This window comes from Sitophilus oryzae, unplaced genomic scaffold (genome assembly GCF_002938485.1).
Source record: "Sitophilus oryzae breed Bouriz unplaced genomic scaffold, Soryzae_2.0 scaffold_165_pilon_pilon, whole genome shotgun sequence".
NCBI lineage: Eukaryota > Metazoa > Arthropoda > Insecta > Coleoptera > Curculionidae > Sitophilus > Sitophilus oryzae.
In genome coordinates, this window is record NW_022146347.1 from 1674657 (window position 1) to 1698151 (window position 23495).

At 30.1% G+C, this 23495-nt stretch overlaps 6 protein-coding genes across 10 annotated transcripts in view; 2 read left to right on the top strand and 4 right to left on the bottom strand.

The window, feature by feature from the left end:
* LOC115880866 (pre-mRNA-splicing factor 18) overlaps window positions 1-10560 on the bottom strand; it is a 19081-nt gene extending 8521 nt beyond the window's left edge. Inside the window, exons 1-4 of the mRNA XM_030898184.1 lie at window positions 10331-10560; window positions 10135-10252; window positions 9807-9970; window positions 9499-9714 (exon numbers count right to left, since the gene is read on the bottom strand). Coding sequence (XP_030754044.1) covers window positions 9499-9714; window positions 9807-9970; window positions 10135-10252; window positions 10331-10393 — 561 coding nt within the window. The 5' untranslated portion in view covers window positions 10394-10560. The remainder of the gene's footprint in view (window positions 1-9498; window positions 9715-9806; window positions 9971-10134; window positions 10253-10330) is intronic.
* A 391-nt stretch (window positions 10561-10951) lies between these two features.
* Window positions 10952-13103, bottom strand: LOC115880865 (replication factor C subunit 4). The gene has a single exon (XM_030898183.1). The coding sequence runs from the start codon at window positions 12792-12794 to the stop codon at window positions 11661-11663; it is 1134 nt and encodes a 377-aa protein (XP_030754043.1). The 5' UTR covers window positions 12795-13103; the 3' UTR covers window positions 10952-11660.
* A 138-nt stretch (window positions 13104-13241) lies between these two features.
* Window positions 13242-14405, top strand: LOC115880869 (c-Myc-binding protein). The gene is made up of 4 exons (XM_030898191.1): window positions 13242-13465; window positions 13529-13650; window positions 13917-14068; window positions 14153-14405. Exons 1-4 carry the CDS (start codon window positions 13439-13441, stop codon window positions 14266-14268), a joined length of 417 nt encoding a protein of 138 aa, XP_030754051.1. The 5' UTR covers window positions 13242-13438; the 3' UTR covers window positions 14269-14405.
* A 315-nt stretch (window positions 14406-14720) lies between these two features.
* On the bottom strand, window positions 14721-16113 carry LOC115880868 (prefoldin subunit 3-like). Of its 3 annotated transcripts, none has more exons than XM_030898188.1 (4): window positions 15995-16113; window positions 15758-15895; window positions 15268-15665; window positions 14721-15189 (listed from the first exon to the last, which is right to left on the bottom strand). In XM_030898188.1, exons 2-4 carry the CDS (start codon window positions 15830-15832, stop codon window positions 15099-15101), a joined length of 564 nt encoding a protein of 187 aa, XP_030754048.1. In that variant the 5' UTR covers window positions 15833-15895; window positions 15995-16113; the 3' UTR covers window positions 14721-15098. The 3 variants fall into 3 exon arrangements, with proteins under 3 accessions (XP_030754048.1, XP_030754049.1, XP_030754050.1); XM_030898189.1 differs by having other exon boundaries at window positions 15758-15936; window positions 15995-16112; XM_030898190.1 differs by having other exon boundaries at window positions 15758-15889; window positions 15995-16110.
* A 285-nt stretch (window positions 16114-16398) lies between these two features.
* Window positions 16399-19207, top strand: LOC115880883 (60S ribosomal protein L30). Of its 2 annotated transcripts, none has more exons than XM_030898208.1 (3): window positions 16399-16502; window positions 16630-16740; window positions 18911-19207. In XM_030898208.1, the coding sequence occupies exons 2-3, from the start codon at window positions 16633-16635 to the stop codon at window positions 19154-19156; spliced, it is 354 nt and encodes a 117-aa protein (XP_030754068.1). In that variant the 5' UTR covers window positions 16399-16502; window positions 16630-16632; the 3' UTR covers window positions 19157-19207. The 2 variants fall into 2 exon arrangements, with proteins under 2 accessions (XP_030754068.1, XP_030754069.1); XM_030898209.1 differs by having other exon boundaries at window positions 16429-16502; window positions 16573-16740.
* Window positions 19208-19236: 29 nt separating this feature from the next.
* Window positions 19237-23495, bottom strand: part of LOC115880879 (probable dual specificity protein kinase madd-3) — a 33907-nt gene continuing 29648 nt past the window's right edge. For both annotated transcript variants that reach the window (XM_030898202.1, XM_030898201.1), the window contains exons 9-10: window positions 22859-22964; window positions 19237-19975 (exon numbers count right to left, since the gene is read on the bottom strand). In XM_030898202.1, the coding sequence (XP_030754062.1) occupies window positions 19769-19975; window positions 22859-22964 (313 nt within the window). In that variant the 3' untranslated portion in view covers window positions 19237-19768. The remainder of the gene's footprint in view (window positions 19976-22858; window positions 22965-23495) is intronic.

Genomic DNA, 23495 nt, shown 5'->3' on the forward strand with positions numbered 1-23495 from the left:
ACAACATACAATATGATCATAAATTTGTTTTATGGCCAAGCGTCCGTTGTATTATGAGAAATTACATATTTTATTTAATTGTCAAAGTATAAATTATGTCGATCACAAAATTTCTTGATCGACGAGTATAATCCCGTAAAAAAAACAACAAAAAAAAAAGAATTAATAACTCAATCCCTAGATAAGATTAAGATTTTTATCGATTCATCGTTCGTGTCGTGTATTAACGACAAAAAAGGTAGATGTTAATAAATAATTATTATTATTAGTTTGGTGTGTTAATAATATAAAATGAGTTCTATCGATATTCTTAACGTGGGAACAATACTAACAATTTTTTTCTCTATTGCTATCCTAGCAATTTTTATTCAAATGATTATTTTCGAAGTGCGCAAAAGAAAATCGTACAACCTACTAGCACAAGGTATTCAATTTTGTTCATTTATAATCAAAATAATATCAGATCCAAACCATGATTATGTATACTAGTGTTCGCTGCAGGTTGTAGCTGTAAAGCAACATTATTTAATATATAAAGCTTCATTCAGAACCTCGCATTAGTGGAATAAATTAGTCGTTTCAATTACACTTTATACTTTTTAGTCATAGATAAATTAAACAAGTTTAGATTGGAAAGTGCCCATAAGGATATAAAATAATTACATCATATTAAATTGTTTAATTATTGAAAATCCGTATTATTAACGTACTGTACCCAAAATTCGCAAATCTAAGGATTAACCCGTAGTTCTGGCGACACTGTCTCCGGCAATCACCCACTCTGTCGTCTGAAAGCAGAACTACGGTACATTATTCGTTATCCGCTGCGCTGTAAACGGCTATCAGCGCGCAGCGGCGCAGAGCTAAACTAAAGGATGATTCACGGTACACCGTGACGGGCCGGAGCCGTGCGACGGTGAAGGCACGGCCAAACATTGTCAAATATTATTTATACTTATACATTCATGCTAAGCCGAGCACGGTCCGAGCTTCGTCGGAACGCGTCCGTGCTCTGTCGGTGTACATTCCCTGAAATGTCGGTGTACATTTTTCCTCGGATCCGCTACGTTCCGGCCCAGTTGCGGCAAAAATAAATGAGCCGCGGCGGTGCAGGGCCCCATCCGGGCCTATAGACACTGTTTTCTAGAATATAATCGGCACGGACATGATCCCCGTTGTCCACTCGGTGTTGCATATATTGAAGGTTCGGACGTAGCTCGGTGTCTACTTCACTGTGAATCATCCTTAAATCTCGGACAGTCTGTCGGTAACGCCAGCTACATCTCGGACATATTTTGTGCCACGAAATTGCCCATAAGGTTGCGCATCTTCTTATTTCTTCAATCAGCGGTAATACTTAGTAATAAAGTACGAAAAAGAGCAAGATTTTACGAGAATGTTCTATAAACATAAGTAATTAATTACATTTATATATTTAGGTTACTATTTCCTTGAGCACTTTCGTGGGAAAAGAGGAAAAGTTTTAAAACCCGTCCACCCAAATAACGTCGACATAAGTAAGTTAAAATATAAATAATTACGAAACTCAAAATTACTACAATGTCTCTCTTTGCGAAGTCATTTGAGTCATATCATCATCATAATATGCTACTATACAATTAAATTTCAACAGCTTCGTAGTTGTGGAATTTAATTTCACCACTTTGAAGCGATCCATTTTTCTTTTTTTTTAAATTGGCCCGGGCAAAATTATTTAATAAAAATATAAGTTTATTTATTTAAGCAACCCATATTTAGATTGTTATATTAATTGCAACTAAAATGTATATATTTACTAAAAAATAGTGGGATATCATTCATATACATTATAATTAATGCCTAAAGACTAGTCAATGTAAATTAAATTGACACATTGTACTCTCTCGTACGTAAAATGGGGGGAATAGAAACATAGTGGTGAATAGAAACAAAATTTCTGAAAAAAATCAAATCACGATTAAAAATATTCAAAGTAAAAAGAGTCGACATATCTAATTTTTCTATCATTGGTAATACACAATAAAATGTAAAAACTATATTTTTATCTGTGGCAGCACTGTTTCTGTCAATCAGCTGATCAAAAATGTGAGATCGATTTATCACCTATTTTGTATGGCGCGAAAACTTTATAAATAAAATATTTATTTTTAAAGTAATACATAAGCTGGTACATGTAAGTTGTTATATTATATGTATTGTTAATTATTGTTAAACCTACTTAAATATGTAATAATTTACTGTTTCTAATCACCTTGTTGGAAATAGAATAGATAAAAACCTTAACATCAATGTGTGTTTCTATTCTCCCGAATAGCAGGTGAATAGAAACACAAATGTTATTTTTATTTAACATTTATATGCATATTTTTCAAAAATCAAATTATATGTATACGCAAAGACCCATGTTTTAAAATATTCGGGAAAATAATACCACATTTTTATCAACCGGTATATCGCTAATAGCCTACGAAACTGTTTCTATTCACCCCATTTTACGGTAATTAAAAATTACATATCTATATCTATTAAATAACATCTTTTTTGTAGGTACAGGTGTTCCAAGAATAATTAATCCTGCATTAGTGTGGTAATTCCAACAGCGCTAGAATTAAAATTAAATATTGTGAAATATATGTAAAATATCTTTGTTTCTAACTCTCCTGTATGTTAAATTAATTTATAAATTTTATGCAACATATTATAATATTTTTTTACATCCTCCAGAATGTTCTTACTACCAAGATTTATACAAGGTGTTCCTTAATGACATGCTAATATTGAAGGAGGTGATTCTTGGACCTATTCTGTGGATTCCGTGGACATAGAGCTACTACATATTTTTGAACTCAAAATATAACACAATTTACCTCTATACAAGTACTTCGTTTGTCCATTAGAGGGCATCAAAATTTAAAAAATAAACAACATTTTTTAATATATTTTAAGAACCGTTATTCCGATTTGAATAAGATTTTGTGTGTCTATATGTTTTGCTAAGTGCTTTAAAATTTAACATCCTCAAAAATCAAGAAAAAATACGAGAAGAGTGAAAACTACCCACAACCTTACAATTTTTTTTTGTTTTCGTAAAATGGTCATAGTATTTACTACATTTTTTGTCTCTTGTAGAAAAAGCCACCGCGCATATTTTTTGGGACAAGGTTTTTTGGAGGGACTAGAAGAAGCAGCAGAAGCCAACATCAGCGACATCGGGAACTTTGCAAAGAGCTGGAAGTGCTTTGAAGCAAAGAAAGAATGAGAGGAAGGTTTGGTACAATAACAGGGGTATAGCAATGGGCCCAAGGCCTCCGAGTGAGGGATCAAACTTGATCCCAAACCCCAGCAACCCAACCAAACCTAAAGGTGCGTATACATATGGCGAGCACAACGCGAGCCGAGCACGAGCCGAGTGCGCCGTGTTGTGCTTGTTGTTCGCCGCAAGCAGCAAGAACAGCGAGATCATAGTCCGAACCAGCAACGATCCATATGAAATGTAAATGGCTCGCGAGCACACAAGAAATATTCTTTTTTCAGTGTCAGTGCAGTTTTTGACGCGACTTATTAAACGAATATTATGTAAATAATATGTAATGTACCCTGTACCTACAGTCAGTACGAAGTCTCGGTACACCCCTTTTTTTTCAAGCAAATTTTATAGCCTCTTTTTTTCATGTTTAAAAAAATTTGAAAAACAATTTTTTTTACTGATTTTAGATAAAAATGGTTGGTACCATTCAAAAGAGAGGCAAAAATTATATACCTCCTAAAAATTACACAAGGATTGAACAAAAAATAGTCCAGATAAAAAATTTTCAATTTGGCAAAAATAATATATTTTTTGCAAAAATCTTAAAAATGTTATTATTTTTAGCAAATTTAAAAGATTTAAAACTGTATATTTAGAGTATTCTTTGTTCAATCGTTGTGTAATTTTCAGTAGGTATATAATTTCTGCCCCTCTTTCGAATAGTATCAACCATGTCTACCTAAAACCACTCAAAAAATTTTCAGCTTTTTTTTAACATGGAAAAAAGGGGCTATAAATTTTTTTGGAAAAAATTGCAGACCCACGTCAACTGAGAAACGTATTGAATATTTTAAATGTACCATTAGTTTTTTTAATTATGGTAAAAAAAAGTTTCTACAAGAAAAAAAGGGGTGTACTCAGACTTTTTGTACTAATATGTTTTTCAGATGGTAGTTGAATAAATGTCATTCTATAAATAAACATACTTCTTTTGCAAAGCTCACCTTTTCCTGTTCCTACTGCCTCTTTCTCCTCTCTCTTCTATAAGTTGCCAACATGCTTATAATTTTTTTCTGGCATATTTCTACAGGTTTGCCTATTAAAGTGGCGATTTCCTTCCAGGCATCTATTTTTTTTTGTTTTTTAAAATAATGTTCGTCTTTGTGGTCCCACAAAATAGTGTGTATGCGTCCTATACTCAACTAATTAAAACAAAATATCCTCCGACCATGCAGGCTTCATGCTCGCCGATCAGACGAACGACGTACCAAATTATAACTAAGAGCTCCATTGTGTTCGTCGCAAAAACCGACAAGAAGGAGTACACATATAACGAATTGATCTTGTGGCTCGGCTCGTGCACGGCTCGCGTTGTGCTCGCCATATGTATACGCACCTTAACATCCTCAAAAATCAGGAAAATATACGAGAAGAGTGAAAACTACCCCCAACCCTACATAATTTTTTTTCGTAAAATTGTCCTACATTTTTTGTCTCTTGTAAAAACACGCCACAGGACATATTTTTTGAGGAAAAAAATATTTTTCGGAAGCTGATGACTTCCAAAAAATGTTTTAATCTAATAATCTAGTTGGCAAAATATGGAATTTTATAAGCTTTCGTGCTAAGGATTTTTTGAGCATAATTTCAGTAAACTATAATAGGATCCGTCTAGGATATAGTAGTGTTTATACTGTTTAGTCACATACTCTTTCCTAAGCGGTGTGGTAATTGGTAATTGCTAATTTAATGTGGAAACTGATAGTACCGATTAATTATTGATCTGGTTATTCGTTACTATTTGTTTAGATTATTGTTTTTAAATATTTTAGTTGCCGTCGTGGCGCCCCTCGAATCCGGCGCCCTGGGCGGCCGCCCAATCAAATTTTATGTAACTACCACAAATTATATTTGACAATAAGCTTCATGAGTGACGGACAAACAAAGCACTTTAGTATAAAGGTAAATTGTGTCCAATACTTATTTCGATTCCAAAAATACGTTATAGTTCGTTATATCCACGGAATATGGGGACACCCTGTATAAATTAATATTTCACCTAGCGTCGTCATTATATCGCCCCCTATTATTTTTATATTACCTACTATGGGAAATCAAACTAATTTAAACAGGAATGGAATTTTAAAATATCATTTAACAAACATGCAAAATATAAAATATAAATGTGTTTCTTTTTCTTACGACCAATAATTAGAAACAAACAATTTAGAAAGCAGTATCGAAAGATAGTATTGAACTAATTTTCACATCATATCTGAATAATTTTTACAGTATTTATAAAAAGTAATTAGAAAGATCATGAACATAAATGATGTAAAGGTAAAGAAAAATATCTGAATTAAGAACAGTAAATTTTCACTAACCTAAAATTTGCTAAAACTTATATACAGGGAGGCGCCTCTCATACGAGGCGGAGGCTCTAAGAAGAACGGTAGTTTCCTTGGTATATGTAGGTTAATTGAAAGCATCTTTTAAAAATATAGAGAGTTCTACAGGATGTCCCCAAAAGAAGTTAACATCAAAGTTGTATTTTTTGTAATGGAACACCCTATATATTAATTGATTTTTGGATTCTAGGGGAAAAATAAAGGTGAGTTTCATTACAGAAGTATATGACTAAAATGTAAGGTTTTTGACATATTCAAAATTTTCTAAAAATTAAGAACAAATTTTAAAATTCTATAAAAGCTACCTAAATTGGAATATACTCGGTATAGCCGAATGTATAGTTGAAATAACTATTGTACTTTAATAAAATTAAAACATGATCCAAAAAATTATTAATCTCTTTAATTTTAAATGGAACACCCAGTATATTATTCCGATATTCTATGGAAAATTCATGCCTCTTGAAAATACTAGTAAGACCGTGCACATACGAGTCGTCTCAAAATGTTAAAAATAATGTTTAGGATGCAAATGCAAAGTAGATTTTTGATGAATGCGGAAATTATAATGAAAGAACACAAATAAAATATAAAAAGGTTATAAAAAGAAAGATTCAGTAAATAATAAAATCAGATGAAAAAAATATGAAAAATTCAAAGAAAAGTTTGTTCGTAGTCACTTTTGGTATTACCTAAAAAATAATTTCTAGTAAACAAAAGATATAAGCCGATAATTTTTATCAAGCAAATATAAATCATAAAATTCGATTAACTGTCTGTTTGTAATCTATAAACACAGTTTTTTAAGTTCAATTGCGATGTTCAGTTAAGATAATTTAGTGAGAAAAAATGGACTCTATGGCCCTTGGTTTTGGCCTTATGGGCATCTATATTGTTAGCCAAATTGGTTTTATTATCTACACAGCTCAGTCATATAAGATATTAAAAAAAGAAATACTTAAAAAAGGTAATGTGTTTTGTGTTACTACTTATACCTCATAATAGTATACAAAAAGTATTTTAACTCGTTTAGGTCGACTAGTTTCCTGTATTCCTGTCTTGACAGTAACTACCACGGGCATAATACCAGCCTCAACATTACAGCAGCAAAGTAATGTACCAACTCCATGTAAGTACAATAACATTATACAGGGAATTTCGAAAATAACGTAATTGATGCAGTAAAAAGTACAATTAGGAGAAATATAAAAATGTGGGGCATAATTATTGTCAATAGGGACAACTTTACTAGAATATTTCAATCATTTCAACATCAGTTCTAGGTACCAGTTACCCTAGAAATAGTTGTCATGTTGGATATTTTAAATTGTGAGTCCTCAAGTTATATTTTTTATAAAATAACGACATAATAAAAAAAACAAAATGCCATATAATCGAAAAAATATATCACAGTAACCGTTGTTTTTTAATTTTAAGGTGCCTTATTAAAACTAGGCTGTGTGGCGACACTTCGAAGAACCAATGAGATTTGTAAAAAATCAAACAACTGTCAAATTTAAATTTAGGATAACCCTGAGCACGAGAATGTTTTATTAAAAATTGACATAAACAATAATGTCAAAAATTTATATTTAATTTCGAAAAAAGTTCCAGACACACAAATCTATTTTTAAAAAAATACGTTTTAATAAACTAATTTTGAAAAGTATTAAACGAAATAACTGATTTTTGAAGTTATGTCAATTTTTAATAAATAACAGGAGTCGACAGAAATTAACCTCAGTTATAATTTCAAAGGCAATTATGACGTCATATTTGATCGTCATTTTGTCGTTTGTTTGGTACTTATTTTTACTTTATTCGCTACCAAAATATCATTAATACCTTAATGATGTAAATAATTATATTTTAATAACGATAGATAGAGAATAATATCGGTGATAAATATACAGTATGTCCCCGGATTATCTTTACAGGAGGAAGGACTTTTTTTTAGGAAAAAATTGAACTATATTTTCATGTATTTTTTTAATTTTCTCTAAAACGGTGTGAAAATTTGGAAAAGCATAAACGGGATTAACCATTTTAGGACAAGCAAAATTTTTTATAAAGAATTCATTTTTCTCAGAATGTCAATAATAAAAATGTTTTTCCTTTTGTACAGACAATCTGGTGACATACTGTACAGGGTGGGTCAAATTCGACACTTTTAAATGGAAACACCCTTTTCTATAGGAGATAGACAAAAACTAATATCGGTGTCTGGGGCTCAATTTTTGTCAAAAACATGATGGTGAAAACCGCATATCGATATCTGTTACTGTTTCGGAGTTACGGGGTGGTTTTCAAAAATATGCATTTTTAACAAATCGCTGTAACTTTTTTGCTATAGAAAATTTTGTATTTTTATGAAAACATTTCCAAAGCACATTTTTACGTAGAAATTAATGGTTTAAGTATAATTTTTTTTAAAATTAATAATTTAAGAATTATCAACAGAAAATTTGATTTTTTATATGAGACACCCTGTATATCTTTAATTTATTGAAGAGAATTTAAAATTACCTTTCCAAAAATATAACACACTTGATATTTTGCTCGATTCCTCTTCGAGATATAGAGTATACAAAAATTCGCCCGTTTTAATTAAGTAGGCTTTGAATGGCACCGGCTGTAATGCAAAAAAATTCTAGCTGTGAGCATCAATTAAAACGAAAATAATATTTGCTATGAGAGATGCAGAATTTTATAACAATTTAAAATATATGTATTTAACCAACATCAACACATTTAAACTATATCTGATAACAATAAAAATAAATAGCAAACCAAGACATGAGATTTTGCTGCAGGTGTTCGACCGTCTTCTGTTATATAGACCATCTTCTGTTATGGACAGACGGAGCCGTTTCTGAACATTTCTCGCGGAATTCCTTAACTCAGTGGGAGTGAGAGAATCCCTCTCATAACTGCTAAGTATTTCTAATTCTTGTCTAGATTATACGGAACAATAAGGAACCTTTGTTCTTCCGCAAATATATCCATAGGATTAGATCCATGGGCACTGTCAGGTGGCCTCGACGGCCAAAATTCTGTATTTCGAAGGGGAATACAACAAAATATCAAGTGTGCTATATTTTTGGAAAGGTAATTTTAAATTCTTTTCGGTTAATTAAAAATATAGAGGGTGTCCCAAATAAAAAATCAATTTTTCTGTCGATAACTCTTAAATTATTAATTTTAAAAAAATTATATATTATTATACTTATACCATTAAATTCTACATAAAAAGGTGCTTTGGAAATGTTTTCATAGAAATGCAAAATTTTCCATAGCAAAAAAGTTACAGCTACGGTTTGTTAAAAATGCACATTTTTGAAAAACACCCCGTAACTCCTAAACGGTAACAGATATTGATGTGCGGTTTTCACCATCATGTTTTTGATGAAAATTGAGCTCCAGACAGCGATATTAGTTTTCGTCTATCTGCTATAGAAAAGGGTGTTTCCATTTAAAAGCGTCGAATTTGACCCACCCTGTACATAGAGATATGTTTTATTTTTTATCAATCTATCAATTTTTTTAATAAATATGAATATTATGATATTTTTGATGACGTCCCTAACGCCATCTCCAGCAAAGAATTTGTCAGCATAAATAATAAAAAATATTATTTTACAAAAATAATAATAAGCATTTTTTAATTTACAGATGCAGCATCATCAAACGAACCCGTTTTTATGATCAATGAAAAAGCCATGCCACCACCTTATCAACCATAAAAAAAAATTGTAATTTTTTCAGATTGCAACTAAATGAAAGTTGAGCCTATACTTATTATAAATGCTATTTTATAGAAATTATCTCGCTATTATTTTATACCTGAATAAAATGGACAATGGTAATCATATCATGCTCCCTATTGCCTCTTCCCATTTTCTTAGCCATTTCACATATTTCTTCATAGCTTACAGTGGGCTCTTGACTTTTATTATTCTGTTTATTTTCTTCTGTCTCTGAAGATTTTGAATTTATGAGTTCGTTTAAGTATGCCTGATCAACTTGCTCCATGGCTTCTTGCAAATCATTTCTAAATCCCTATAATAATGAAAATATTAATGAAACTTCATTAATATTAATACTGATACCACACAAGATTACTAATAAATTTAATATTAATTAATAAATACCCTATTAACTTCTGGCTCGAGTAGTTCACTTTTACGAAGTCTTTTAAAAGCATCGGTATCTGATTCTCCAAATAATAAAATTGGTTCTCCTCTATCCCTAAGCTTGGTAATGACCTCATGTCTTGGAAGAATATTATGTTTAACATCAGTATCAGATTTGTCACCTAAATAATTTTATATTATCATATTAACATAATTGCTGTAAAAACAGTAAATACATATAAAAGAAATAGAGACTGTTTTGTTTTTTATAGGAATAAAAAAACTATATATTCACAGACAAAATATATAGGTATTTTATTAAGTCTATCCTTTAATCAAAAAATACCTTTTTCGACTTCAGTAGAGTTTGTGAAAATATCTGGGTTTGGATTATATTTGCTCTTATATTTTTCGAGTTCCTTAGCTGTAAGTTCTCCTCTTCGAAAATACTTCTTTTGCGGTTTCTAGAAATATGTCGTATGTAGTCAAATCAATTTCAATCGAGATTTAAATATAAACTTATTGGATAAGCAAGATATTACCAATAAATCTTTATCTTCCAACTCCTTCCGTTTTCGTTCTATTTCAGCTTTTAGAATATCCATACTTAAAAAATTATTAAATAAACATAATTAATTACTTAAATAACTTCTAATAATGATAAATTTTATAGAAAATCATACAAGACCAAACAGATTATAGTAAACCAATAATAAACAAAACAAAGTTAGTGACTATGGTAGTGAAGTAAATAAAAATTTAACCTAAATTTGTGAGTAGAATCAGCTGTCCATAGCTGTTCCTAACATATTGGTTTCTAAGCATACTTTAAATTTTGAAATATGATTTTGGTTGTATCATATACATATTATATTTGTGGGTTTTATCATTGTTAATCTAAGGTTTTATCCAGAGATTATGGCCAGAGATATAGAATATCTGATATCTGGTCATATATAAAAATAAGTAAGAGGATTGGGCTATTAAATTTGAACTAAATAAGGCTATGAAAGAAATAAAAATAAGAAATCAAGGAAGAAAATAACTTAATTAAAAATATGATACCTTTTTTAATCCGATTATTAAAACTTAATTTGGGTCCGTTTCACTTTAGGGCTGTCAAAATTAACAAATTTTCTATAAAATAAAGTGGATATTCTGCCTTTTTAGACTAAAATAAAGAACTTGAGGTGAGGAAAAATGCGATTTTTTGTAAAATAAGCGAGAAAAATTTTCTAACCTCAAAAATATTTTCATAGCTTTTCGTGCAATAGTTTTTAAGAAAATCAATGAATATATAAAATATATATAAAATACCAAAAAACACCAGAGACTAACCAACGCGATCAAAATACGCCTACGGCGTATTTTGATCGCCGTTACCAACAACTCTAAATAAATAAAAAATGTACAAGGGTAGCGTAAATTTAAAAGCGTCCATGTTCCCGGTATGAGCATGCGCGTTAGAGCAACAAGACGCCATCCGTCAATCGGAACGTAAATATCGAACACCTGACATTACTGCGCCGCCTCCGCGTCAAAAATAGTACCCATTTCAGCCCATTTGTGTTATTTATTTTACAAAAACTGTTTTAAGAAATCGAATATTCCTCACCTAGTTCTTTCACAAATGTCTTTTACTTTGTTTTGGTAGCAACATTTTTATTTTAAATGCAATCCTCGCGACAGCCCTAAAGTGAATCGTCACCCTTAATTTTATCCTATTTTATGTACCTATAATCATTTACTTAGTTTTGTTCTACATGATTTTTTTAAAATATAGTAATATAGTAATATTTAATAAAACGTCTATAACTTATGAACATATATTATAGATAATAGTATAAAAATATAAATTTTAAAATGATAGCATTAAGCTACACCAGGTAAAGTTAACAAGGTGGCAATTTTCTTGTCCTGTTTATTTCTCTGTTCCAATGGCACTGTTAAAATCCTTTGCATATTAACAACCAAATCGAGTAAATGTATAAAATCTGCCCGACTACATGAACTCCTGAAACTTACTTCAGCAAGGTAATTACCTATTTCTGCTTTAGCCATATTATCAATATCTGATGTAATAAGTAAATCATTCAATTGTTCAAAAATCTTTTGAGTAGGATATGCTTGCATTTCTAAACCTTTAATAAATTTAGTAAGTTCTGACACATTGGTCTTTTTCCTACACATTTTAAGTAAATCAGTTATCCATTTCTCTGGAATAACTGATAGTACTTCATATACAATATCCAAAGTTATGTGTGAATCTTTGCCTTTAAGATTAGAACAACTCTGCAATGCTGTGATAGCTCTTCTCATATCTCCACCACTTTCTTTCACTAATACTTTCAAAATCTCATCAGTGACAGTAACATCTTCCTCTTTACAGATATAATTTAAACGTTCAAATATAAATTCCTCATTTAGTGGTTTAAATCTAAATTTTGAACATCTAGAAGTTAGCGGTTCAATAATTTTAGACACGTAATTGCAGAGAAGGCAAAATCTGGTAGTCTTGGCTTCTTTTTCCATTACTCTTCTTAAAGCTGTTTGAGCAGCACTAGTCATAGCATCTGCTTCATCTAGTATGACAATCTTAAGTGGTGGACACTTTTTCCCATCTGGTCTAGTACTATTTACAGTCAACTGTGAAAAATGTTTAATTTTATCTCTAATTATCTGAATACCTCTTTCATCTGATGCATTTAATTCAAGAATTCTTTCTCTATATAAGTCTCCAAAAAGTTGCTGTGCTGCTGCTAAGATAGTGCTAGTTTTACCAGTACCAGGTGGTCCATAAAAAAGTAAATTGGGTAAATCGGCTCCTGTTATACACTCCTTTAAAACTGCAACAACCTCTGTTTGTTCCACCACATTTTCTACAGTTTTTGGTCTGTACTTTTCTACCCATTGTAATTTTTTCGTTTTCTTTTTATTATTAACGCCTGAAGCTTTGCTAGATGAAGGTTGTTCCCCCAACTTTCCAGACTTTAGAAACGACTGCATCCTATTTTTCAGATGTGTTTAGTGTTTCACAAATAATAAATCGGCAAGTACATACGATAAATGGCGAATATCATAGACATAAGATATATAAAGGCGAATATTAATTGTTATTTAGAACTAACTAATCAACTAAAGTGAACTACACGTGAACTAAAACCTTAGACTAAAACACAGCTTGAGCTTGAAATTTTCTTCAAAAGATTATTCGCGCTTTCGCGCTTTTTTCATTTTTAGTATGACGTATGACATTAGTTGGACAGTGTCGCCAATAGCCTATAAAAAAAGCCAGCTAGAAAAACTATCCGGTCATTAGCCTCATATTAGCCTACCAACTCTGTTTATCGCCAGAATATGCTCATCCCTAGATCATATAAACTTATATGATTCCCTAATTATCAACCACAGAACTGAGCTTTAAGTAATTAGCTGGAAATCAGCTGGAAATGACATTTTTAAATAACAAATGGAGACATGAAATGACCTCCATTTTATAAGTTTCGTTTTTTTATAACCACAGCAAAAAATTATCGTCTGAAATGGTGTTTTAAGTTGGCCGTGTAAGATTATTAATCGTCATTGTCAAAAGTGTTAAATTGCATTTTGTGCCAGACAGTTGCATTTATTATCATTGTAGAAGTCAAAATATGAGTACCGCAAATCCGTCTTACAAAGTGAGTACCAAAGTTATTTTTTGTTTACATATACAAAAGTCTGTTCTTATAACATCATTTTAGCCGTCCGAAGGGAAACGTGAAGAGTTCAGGAAATATTTAGAAAAGAATGGTGTAATGGATGCATTAACAAAAGTATTAGTCAATCTATATGAAGAGATTGATAAGCCAGATGATGCACTAGAGTATCCTTTTATTTCTTTTTTGGAATGATTAAATTAAAATACTAATTACAAAGATCGCAATTATTTTTATATGTATAAATTATTGAATATGATTAACTGAATTTTACAATTTAGCAGAAATGGGATTGGATATGTACGATAATTATATATTTTAATTTTGGATTATAATTTTTATTTTCTATATATTAGAGGCAAATCTTTATAATTGTTTTCTATTATGACTTCATATATTGATGTTTCATTTTATAGCCTTAATATGATACTAGGTATATTCGTGACAAACTGGCAGTTATAGCTGGTATAGAAACATATAAACAGATTCAAACTAAGTTAATGGAGGCTGAAGAAAAGATAAAAGAGTTGGAAGGGCAAATACAACCTGGTGGAGCTGCTGAGGAAGGTGTGCCTCTTGAGGGAGGTAAGTAGTTATTAAGATAGTGTATGTAACCACAAAGCTATCTCACAGTTTTATTTCATGGTGTAATATAAATACATTTTTTAGAAGGCAGTGCTACACATCAGCCATCTGATGAACCAGCACAAGTGGAAGGCACCAGTGAGAAAGTTCCTGATGAAAATGAACCTGTTGTACAAGAGGAAAATCAAGAAGATCAATAATTTCTTCTAGTTAAATCTATTATTTTTTGTTTTGATTATAGCTTTTTTTAAGTCTTTTTGGTGATACTTTTTATACTACTAAGTTAATTTATATTGATGGATAATTAATTAAAAGTACTTACATTCTACAGTAGAAATTTTTGTGATTTTTAAATAATTGACATTGTGCAATGGAGTCAAGAACTCTACAAATCTTACTTTGTCACAGCTTCCATAGATACAACATACCTTATATGTTAAATATACTAAAAAATATTCCAAAAATCTAAATTAGCTTATTCTAAATTGTATTTGAACTATTCAATTTCCAAACAAATTTACAGTATTTTTATTATAATATAGTTATAATTGTTTCTTTTCTTAGGGTACAAAGTACCTATATCACTTTATATTATCCTCCTTTCTGGATATATAAATGAGTTTTAAATAAGGATACATATAAAAGACATTCATTTCAAGAGTTTTCATTATTTATTTTTATATAATGTGATCAAATAATTTTAGTTAATGTTATTTAGCACATTTATTAATTGAAATCTGTATACTAAAAAAAATGTACTTTAAACTTGCCTTAATAAAGTAAGATTAAATGTATTATTGTTTCTCCAAAAATATCAAAATATTCTTATGGAATTATTCCTTTTATTTGTTAGTTCTTATGTAGTTTATAAATATATAATAGGTAGTGTACAATCTTTTTTATTTTTATACCTAATATATTAAGAAAATGTTACTTTAGCTATAATTTATTCTGTAAAAGAAGCTTACCAAATACTAAGAAACATACTTTTAACAAAAATGAGAAACTTTAAAGCAATGCTTATTTAAATTTATTTTGCTGCTGCATTTGCAGCTTGACGTCTTTTTACATCCCAGTTAAATACTCTAGCCATATTGACCTCAGTAGTAGTAAATTGGTCCCTGAAAAAAATATTGTGATTAAATTTACATTTTTTGTTGAATATCCTATGAAGAATAGCAAATATATTTACTACTTACCTTAAAAAATCTAAATCATGATCAACATATCCTAAATTTTTTTCAGCAGCAGAAATATTTTGTGTTAAAAGTTTCTTTGCATCTTCTAAGCTATATTCTAACATAACATTAGCTCCAAGCCATAAACATACAGTATCTGTAGGAGGTACTTTAGCTTTTGCAAATGCTTGATCGCTTAAAAGAAATTGAGTTTCAAATTCTTCTTTTTGATTTTCTAATTTTTCGATCATAGTAAGTGAACGTTTTAACTCTGGAACTTGATTTTGTAGCCTCTTTTTCTTCGACAGTAGATTGTACTCCATGAATTTATATTTTGCATGTTGAGCATCTAGTTTCTTCAAGACTTCATCAACAGCACTGTTGTTCTCTGGGCGTTTCATGTAAGAGTCAACATCATCCTAATAAGAACAATTATTCTATTAAATGACATCAATTTTTAATAATAAAAAACTAGGTGGTACCCATTACCAAAAATAAAATATTTACTTACAACAAATTCAGCTTCTGGTATTCCAGCATATGACTTTTTATCTCCTAATTCAATTGCACCCTTTTCCCCATTCATATTTTATTAATATAAATGAATATTTCAATAAATATAAAAATGTGGTATTAACTTTGCCTCTACCAGCAATTTCAAAATAATTGTAATTTAAATAGCAGATTGATCTTAAGAAAACAAAAACGTCAATATTATGATATTTATAAATTGGAAAGAAAGTAATACCTTTATGTACATACGGTAAGTTTTTATTTCTATAGATTTTATTTTTTTCTTCTACATAAAAGGAAACAAATAAAATCCTTTGCTTTAAATCCTAGCCATCTACCTGTAAAGAAACAAACTATTTTTTGGATAACCCATTGAATAAATAAAACTTGTTGTTGACAGTAATATGATAAAAATTATATATATTGTAAATAAATATAAAAAATATAGGTATATTATTGACAGTAATATACTTATAATTTTTGTTTTAATTCTTTGATAAAAGCAGCTACCCTTAAACTTAATATAAACGTAAAATTAGTTTGTTGTAAAAAAAACTATAAAAAAACATTTAATATTTTATATATGATAAAACCCAGATGATATAACATACCTTATTACCACAGAATCAGGTTCTTAATTAGTTGACACGACGACAAAATTTTGACGTAAGTCAAAACGTCACATTCGGAGTTCTTTTTTAGCCCATCTTTTGTGGATTGCACGTGGTTAAATAATATTTAAAGTAAGAAATTATAGTTTTTTGTGTATAATTACTGCTCAAATCCATGAATAAGTTTTTATTGTACTTACAGCTATTAACAAAATTACATATATATGGGATAAAGCGATTTAATGACCTATCTTTTTAGAGAATGGCAGCAACTAAGAAACAAAAGAAAGCCATCGAGAGCATTAACAGCCGTTTGGCTCTAGTAATGAAGTCTGGAAAATATTGTCTAGGATATAAGCAGACATTAAAGGTAAAGGTCCTTGATAAATGTAGAAATTGTAGATAAAATATCGTTCGGCAGGTACATCTATTGATCACTATATACTAATTATTGTGGTATAACTTGCAGCCTATAATATTCCCAGTATAGTTTTCATATTTTAAATAGTGACTAGTTTAATGAACCGTTCCAGAAGTGTAAGATTTAATGAAATTCCAAATTTGCTCAAACTAAATTCTTTGCTGTGAAAACAGATTAACAATTATTATTATGGGAAACTAGATTTTGCCTGCAATTATGTCTATCTTGGTTCTCGGGGCCCAATATTGTTGTAAATTAATATTTCATGGTTGTAAAAACCAAACCAAACCAGATATAACAAATCTTCATATAATGTTTAATCCCCAATGGATAAAAGTTTTGAATTGCCCAATACAGTCAAATAAAGTGAATTTAATTCTTCATGTTTCTACTAGACTAGTCTAGAAACTTTCTAGACTCAAATGTAAGGAAATGTATAATTTTTCAACTTGTTTTTTACCTTGGAGAGATGAGATGTTGTGCTTCTTTCTGTTACTCCAAGAATCATTGTGTAAAATTTAACATTTCTAGACCAGCCCAAGTCTATCTAACTAATGGCATTTAAAATAACCTTATGCTAGTTGGTTGTTTTGAAGTTGTATAAATCTTCGTGCATATTATCATTTGCACTGCAATATCTGCTACATATATGCAATTTGATCACTTTTTAGATATGTGTTTAATTTTTGAATTTTGCAATTTAATATTCTGCTAGAGGGGTTTATAGATAAAAAAATGTATACTTTAGTATATATTTTTTCTACTGTGAAGTCCAATACGGCCACAATTCCTCTATTAGGGTACCTATACATTATTTTGACATTTAAATATTTTATTTATAATATTTTATTTTACTTGTAATAATTTATATTTATAATTTAGAAGGCACCACAAAATAGCAGATTGATTTATAAAGTCCGACAATCTGTTAACTCGATCTTAACCTAACTTTTTATTTTAAGTTAATTAATATTTATTTATTTATATTTTTTTAAAAATACAGTATCTCTATTGACATCATAATGTATTCGAAATGTCAAAATACCCCATGGTTCTATATGTAAACAGTGATATGTGGTAACATTATTAGCACACAAGCTTATTATGACACTTTAACTATCATACTGTCAAAGCAGTGTTCCCAACTCTCAAAAATTTATCTCCCTAAAAATCTAAAACGCTGGCATCAAAAATCCCCAAAATATCCCTAAAAACTAAAAAAAATATCCCGAAAAAAAAAATATAAATAATAATAAATAAACAATTTTTTGTGTTCTTAGTGGTTGACCTTGAAACGTCTGATCACAGCAATGTAGCCAACTGTTCAAAACTTTCCATTAAAGCAATATCAAACCTTCTTAAATCCAAACAACTAAAATCCCCACAACTGTTATCCAAGATTCGGTGATTAAAACAAATAAATTATTTTGTTTTATTTATACTTTCCTATTAATTTTCAAAAATAGCAGTAGCGGTCTTATCTCCTCTTTGGTATCGGTAAAATTCCATTGAAATTTTATCCCTAAAAATATCCCCAAAAAATTTTACTCCCTAAAAAAATCCCCATGTAGATTTTTTCTCCCCAATAGGGATAAAATCCCGGAGTTGGTAACACTGGTCAAAGTTGTCAATAATCCTTAAGTTTCCCTTAATGCCACATATTGTTACCATATCTCTAGACTAGACTGCTTAGGTTTTATTATTCATTAAATTGCTTCTGTTAAATGTTTTATGACGTAGAAATAATATCTGCTTTGTAAAAATGTAACTCATAGAAAGTTTGTATGTAGATACCAAGTAGACTTGAGGGGTTGTGTATCAAAACTCATCCATTTTTGGCCATTTTGATATGACAAGTTTTGTTATCAAAATAATATTAGTTTTGAATAAACACACATGTAAATTATACATGATAGAATGAATTACGCCGCCAAAATTAGACTGAATATTGTGCAGAGCGGCTAATTCTATAGTATATTTTTACTCAAGAATAGCCAAAAATGGATGTGGAGTTTTTACTCTCAACGCCTGACTTCTAAATTTAGTTGTAATTCTTTACCTTAATTATTTTATTAATTTTTTTACTGGATATGCTTCATAATCAAAATATTTGTTACAGACTTTGAGACAAGGAAAAGCTAAGCTTATTATCATATCCAACAACACTCCTTCACTAAGGAAATCGGAAATTGAATATTATGCCATGTTGGCCAAAACGGGCGTACACCATTATACTGGCAACAATGTAGAATTAGGTACAGCATGCGGAAAATATTTCCGAGTCTGTGCTATGTCCATTACAGATCCAGGCGATTCTGATATAATCAGATCGATGCCCTCAGGTGATGGCGGCGCTCCTCAATAAATTTAAGTTTTTTTTTAATTTTATGACCTAAATAAAGTACTTTATAAATTATTTTTTTTTCTTTAAATAAAACAATCCCATTAAAAATTATTTTATTTACATACGCCAGTATGTACATACCAATTTGCATGTAGACGATTACATATAATTTAACCTTACCATAAAGATCTACCTCTACAATTAAAAGGATGTGCGAACATCAGCCATAAGTCAGTAGACTTAAGAGTTAAAATTGAAAAATTTTAATATTGGATAAAAAATACATTTTTACATCATAATTTACAAGATATTCATTGTATTTAACTCTACCCACTAATTTTACTAAAATTAAAAACTGTAATTACAAAGACATTAAAAATTGATATAATTTACAGTTAATAGTAATTTAAATTACTTGAACATTTTCAAAAATTTAGGTTTCAAACTAAACAACTATATAAAAATATACTTAAAATTTCTGGAAAAAGTGTGATTATTCTTATATAATTTAGAAACTAAACTGTGTAACACAAAACCTAAATTGAATTAATCAGATTGGCATTTCTAGACTCGATTCGCGAGTCTGAAATGATAGTAGCAAGAAGTTATAATAACCAATTATTGATTGTATATTCATCGGGATAGAGAAAGACTCCTATCGCGGCGTGCGTCTCCACTGGCTCCATGATCGCCCAGCCGTTGGTGAGCAGGTATCTTGTCGAAGAACGGATGATTCATAGCTTCTTTTAAAGTGATTCTTTCAGAAGGCTCGTATTCTAGCATTTTGAAGATCAGGTCAAATAAATAGTTGTGATCTGGGTCGTCAGACTGCTTGTATCGCTGAAATTAAAGAACAAATTAGTAAATATAATATTCAATTGTATCTACATACAAACTTTCTATGAGTTACATTTATACAGGGTGGCGCACCTCATTCGCCTCGGTTGATTATATGAAAACGGAAAGATGTAGAAACAAAATATTGTATGGATATATGTGGGGAGGCAATGTGTACAATTTAAAATTATTTTGAAATATACAAGGTGTCTCAAAACTAAGATCCATACCAAACTTATATTTTTTCTTATGAAACACACACACCCGGTATTTTATTTCATTTTTGGATTGGTTTGGTTGTAAAAAAACGGAATTTATTATTAGGGTTAAATACAGTGACATGTGGTAACTGTCACTGTATTTAACCCTAGAGAGAAATCGTTGACGTTCTCATTTCTTGTAGATGTATCTGTTTTAAAAAGTAAAGTGTTCTCGAATAATTCAATTTAAATATTTTAAATAGTTTTTTTCTTGATTCTTTGTATTTATTTTTTTTTTGCTTCCGACGACGGAAAGAGAAAATTTTCCGAAACGTTAAGCATTTTTTTCTTTGTTAGGCAAATTTTTATTACTGTAAACACAACTTCTGACAAGCAGCGTCCGTTTAGGTCTAACGCAGAAGTGTTTACAAAAAATAACTATTTTATTTTGTAGATTTTTCTTGTAGTGCAGTGGCGAAATACCCATAAAGGATTTTTTTGGATAGATGAATCCGCCACATAGGTATAGACATTTTTTATCAATTCTTTTGTAGCACGCATATTTAAATCCATCTTTAAATATCTCAAAAACCAAAAATTTTAAACATATTTAACCCTTATAATAAATGCCCGTTTTGGGGCCCAATAATCCAAAAATTAAATAAAATACCGGGTATTCCATAAGAAAAAATATATATAACTTTGGCATGAATCTTAGTTCTGACGCACCCTGTACCTTTAAAAATAATTTTAAATTATGCCCATTACCTTCCCACATATACCCATAAAATATTTTGTTTCTACATCTTTCCGTTTTCGTATAATCAACCGAGGCGAATGAGGTGCGTCACCCTGTATATTCATATACCGATTTGGTCATCGAAACTGTGCGGTCTGGATTTTAACGTGTAAGACAGTGATGTAGACAGCTTAATGGAAGATCAAATGTATTAAAAAGAGATAAAAATTGTGTCGACACATTTCTTCTATGTGGTATTGCCGGATTTTGCATCAAAATTTCAAACCGCATAAGTAGACATTTACGAAAAATGTTGCATCTAGGGTTGGAACTTTATTTTTCACTATAACTCGTTTTACAACAGCTGTAATAGATTATCTATTAATGTGTAATAAATTATCTAATTTTATTTAAAATCTACATACATATATAAAATGCTAATGTTTATCTGTGTGTCGTCTCTAGTGAAGTAACGACTTGCTCTAGAAAGTTGCTTTTTTTACTAAAAGATAGCTAATTGGCTCTTCTACAAACTGTCGTCGCCGGATTTTTTGTTTTCATTTAATTAAACAAAAAATATACAGTATTTTTTACCTGTTGTCGCATATCGTGGCGAATGCGCCAGGCTTCAACTAGTAGCTTATATTTTTTTACACACATTTTCCTACAAACGTAAAAACCCGGCAACACCATATGCCGGTTTTGATTTTGTCTCTCTGTCTGTCAAGCGGTCATTTATATTATTCTCTGTCACACATTAAAATGCAGACCACATAAATTGGATGACCACCATAGAGGCGGAATGGACCCCATGACTCCCCATTTTTTACTGTTTTCATTACTGTGTCAATTATCATATTTGAATTTGACTTTTTTTGCGGATTTATTGGGCTAAGTTTATTCTAAGCTTATTTTATGGTATTTATTATTTATTCTACAAGTGAATTTGATAGGGTAGTAATTTAGAAAGATACTGTGTCTTAATTAACAGTGACATTGGGCATTCCAGAAAAAAGGTATAAAATAATTTTGCAACGTCAGGTAGAGCTCGGTCAAAAATTGAGAGAAATATGAGAATAACTTATCACTTCTAAATAACTATACAGGGTGAGTCTTAAATAATTGCAAATATTTTCAGAGCTAGTAGATCTCAATAAAAGAAACAAATTTTCTCTTTACTCGTTTTTCAAATAAGTCCAAAATAACCGAGATATTTTATTTCGAAAATTAAAAAAAAAGAATGTTTCACTTAAATCTTGATAACTACTTGATCTTTTCTAGGTTTACTTACTAAAAATTTAAAAAAAAATCCAAAAGCCCAGATTTTTAAAAAAAAATCGCGGAAAACTCATGACATGTTTCTGGGGTCGAAATATACTAGCCCTAAAAATATTTGCACTTATTTAAGAGCCACCTTGGATAATATAACATACTACATGTGCGTCAATCAATTCACTTGGAATGAGGTAATTATATACAGTAGATTCGATTATCCTAGCGTCGGCTGTACCCTAGTTTGGATAATTGGCGACTCGAATAATCAGGATGTTTTAAATTTTGGTCTCTGTATATTTTTTAACATGTATTGCACGTATATGTAATACGCTGCAAAGTAAAGTTCTATAGTTATTCTTTAAGTTAAAGTATATTTGTTCTAGATAAAACTAATTTTTAAAATTAATCCTGCTTCCCGATGATGCGTTACAATACAATATCCTCAAGAAATCTTGACAGTGGAAGTTCGCGATAAGATTTAGGTTATGAAGAATGAACATTGTTTTTTATTGTAGAGAGCTGAAGAAACTTCCCAAGCTCCATTTGAGAGGTGGTAAATTTATGCTTTTCATACTTTGCAATTTAATTACAGAAAAAGAAAAAATAATAAAAAACACTAAATAGAATAGAAAAAATAGAATGTTACAATATGTATATTCTGTTTAAACTTACCAATAAAGGTTTGCAATTATCCCTCACATATCGTCCAGCAGAGCTTTTTTCATCCCAGTCTAATTTTCCCTTGTAAAAATATTTGGTTTTAGTCTTTCTTGCCATTCTGTAAAAAAATAAATAGGTATATTAAAAATTACTACTTTATTTTGAAACATTAACAAGAATGAAATGTAAACATCTGTGCCTTGGTACAGTTCAGGGATGGGTTAAATATTGTTACTATTTTTTAATAATTTGCACTAGAGTTAAGTTTAATAGCGAACCGTTGGTTCTAAAGACGAATTTGGAATAAAGATTTGGGGTGGTGTAGTGTAGAGTAGGTTATAGTAGGTGTTAACTATGGCATAAACACTGCACAGTGCAATTCAAAAACAACAGAGTGTCATTTGTCTCAAAACCCTAACAAATAATTAACATACAAAAAATATAAATATTTTATTTACAGTTAAACTTGGGTTAAAATAATGGCAAATATTAAACTGCTTTTTATAGATGTTGATTTGATGATCAACATCAATGATCAAAATAAAATATATTTTGCCAGAGACACTTGCGCTCAAAATTTGTAATAAAGGTTTGGACATGATGAATCGTGAAAACGTTCTACCAATCAAAAAAAAGAACCACCCGTGTT

What these genes read in the sequence shown, in the direction of transcription:
- LOC115880865 (XM_030898183.1), bottom strand. Translation starts at nt 12,794, where the DNA reads ATGCAGTCGTTTCTAAAGTCTGGAAAGTTGGGGGAACAACCTTCATCT.
- LOC115880869 (XM_030898191.1), top strand. Translation starts at nt 13,439, where the DNA reads ATGAGTACCGCAAATCCGTCTTACAAA. An exon ending in AAGCCAGATGATGCACTAGA is followed by an intron (nt 13,651 to 13,916) that starts GTATCCTTTTAT and finishes ATATGATACTAG; the next exon opens with GTATATTCGTGACAAACTGG. An exon ending in AGGTGTGCCTCTTGAGGGAG is followed by an intron (nt 14,069 to 14,152) that starts GTAAGTAGTTAT and finishes TACATTTTTTAG; the next exon opens with AAGGCAGTGCTACACATCAG.
- LOC115880868 (XM_030898188.1), bottom strand. Translation starts at nt 15,832, where the DNA reads ATGAATGGGGAAAAGGGTGCAATTGAATTAGGAGATAAAAAGTCATAT. An exon ending in TACCAGAAGCTGAATTTGTT is followed by an intron (nt 15,666 to 15,757) that starts GTAAGTAAATAT and finishes TGTTCTTATTAG; the next exon opens with GATGATGTTGACTCTTACAT. An exon ending in CATGATTTAGATTTTTTAAG is followed by an intron (nt 15,190 to 15,267) that starts GTAAGTAGTAAA and finishes TATTTTTTTCAG; the next exon opens with GGACCAATTTACTACTACTG.
- LOC115880883 (XM_030898208.1), top strand. Translation starts at nt 16,633, where the DNA reads ATGGCAGCAACTAAGAAACAAAAGAAAGCCATCGAGAGCATTAACAGC. An exon ending in GATATAAGCAGACATTAAAG is followed by an intron (nt 16,741 to 18,910) that starts GTAAAGGTCCTT and finishes TATTTGTTACAG; the next exon opens with ACTTTGAGACAAGGAAAAGC.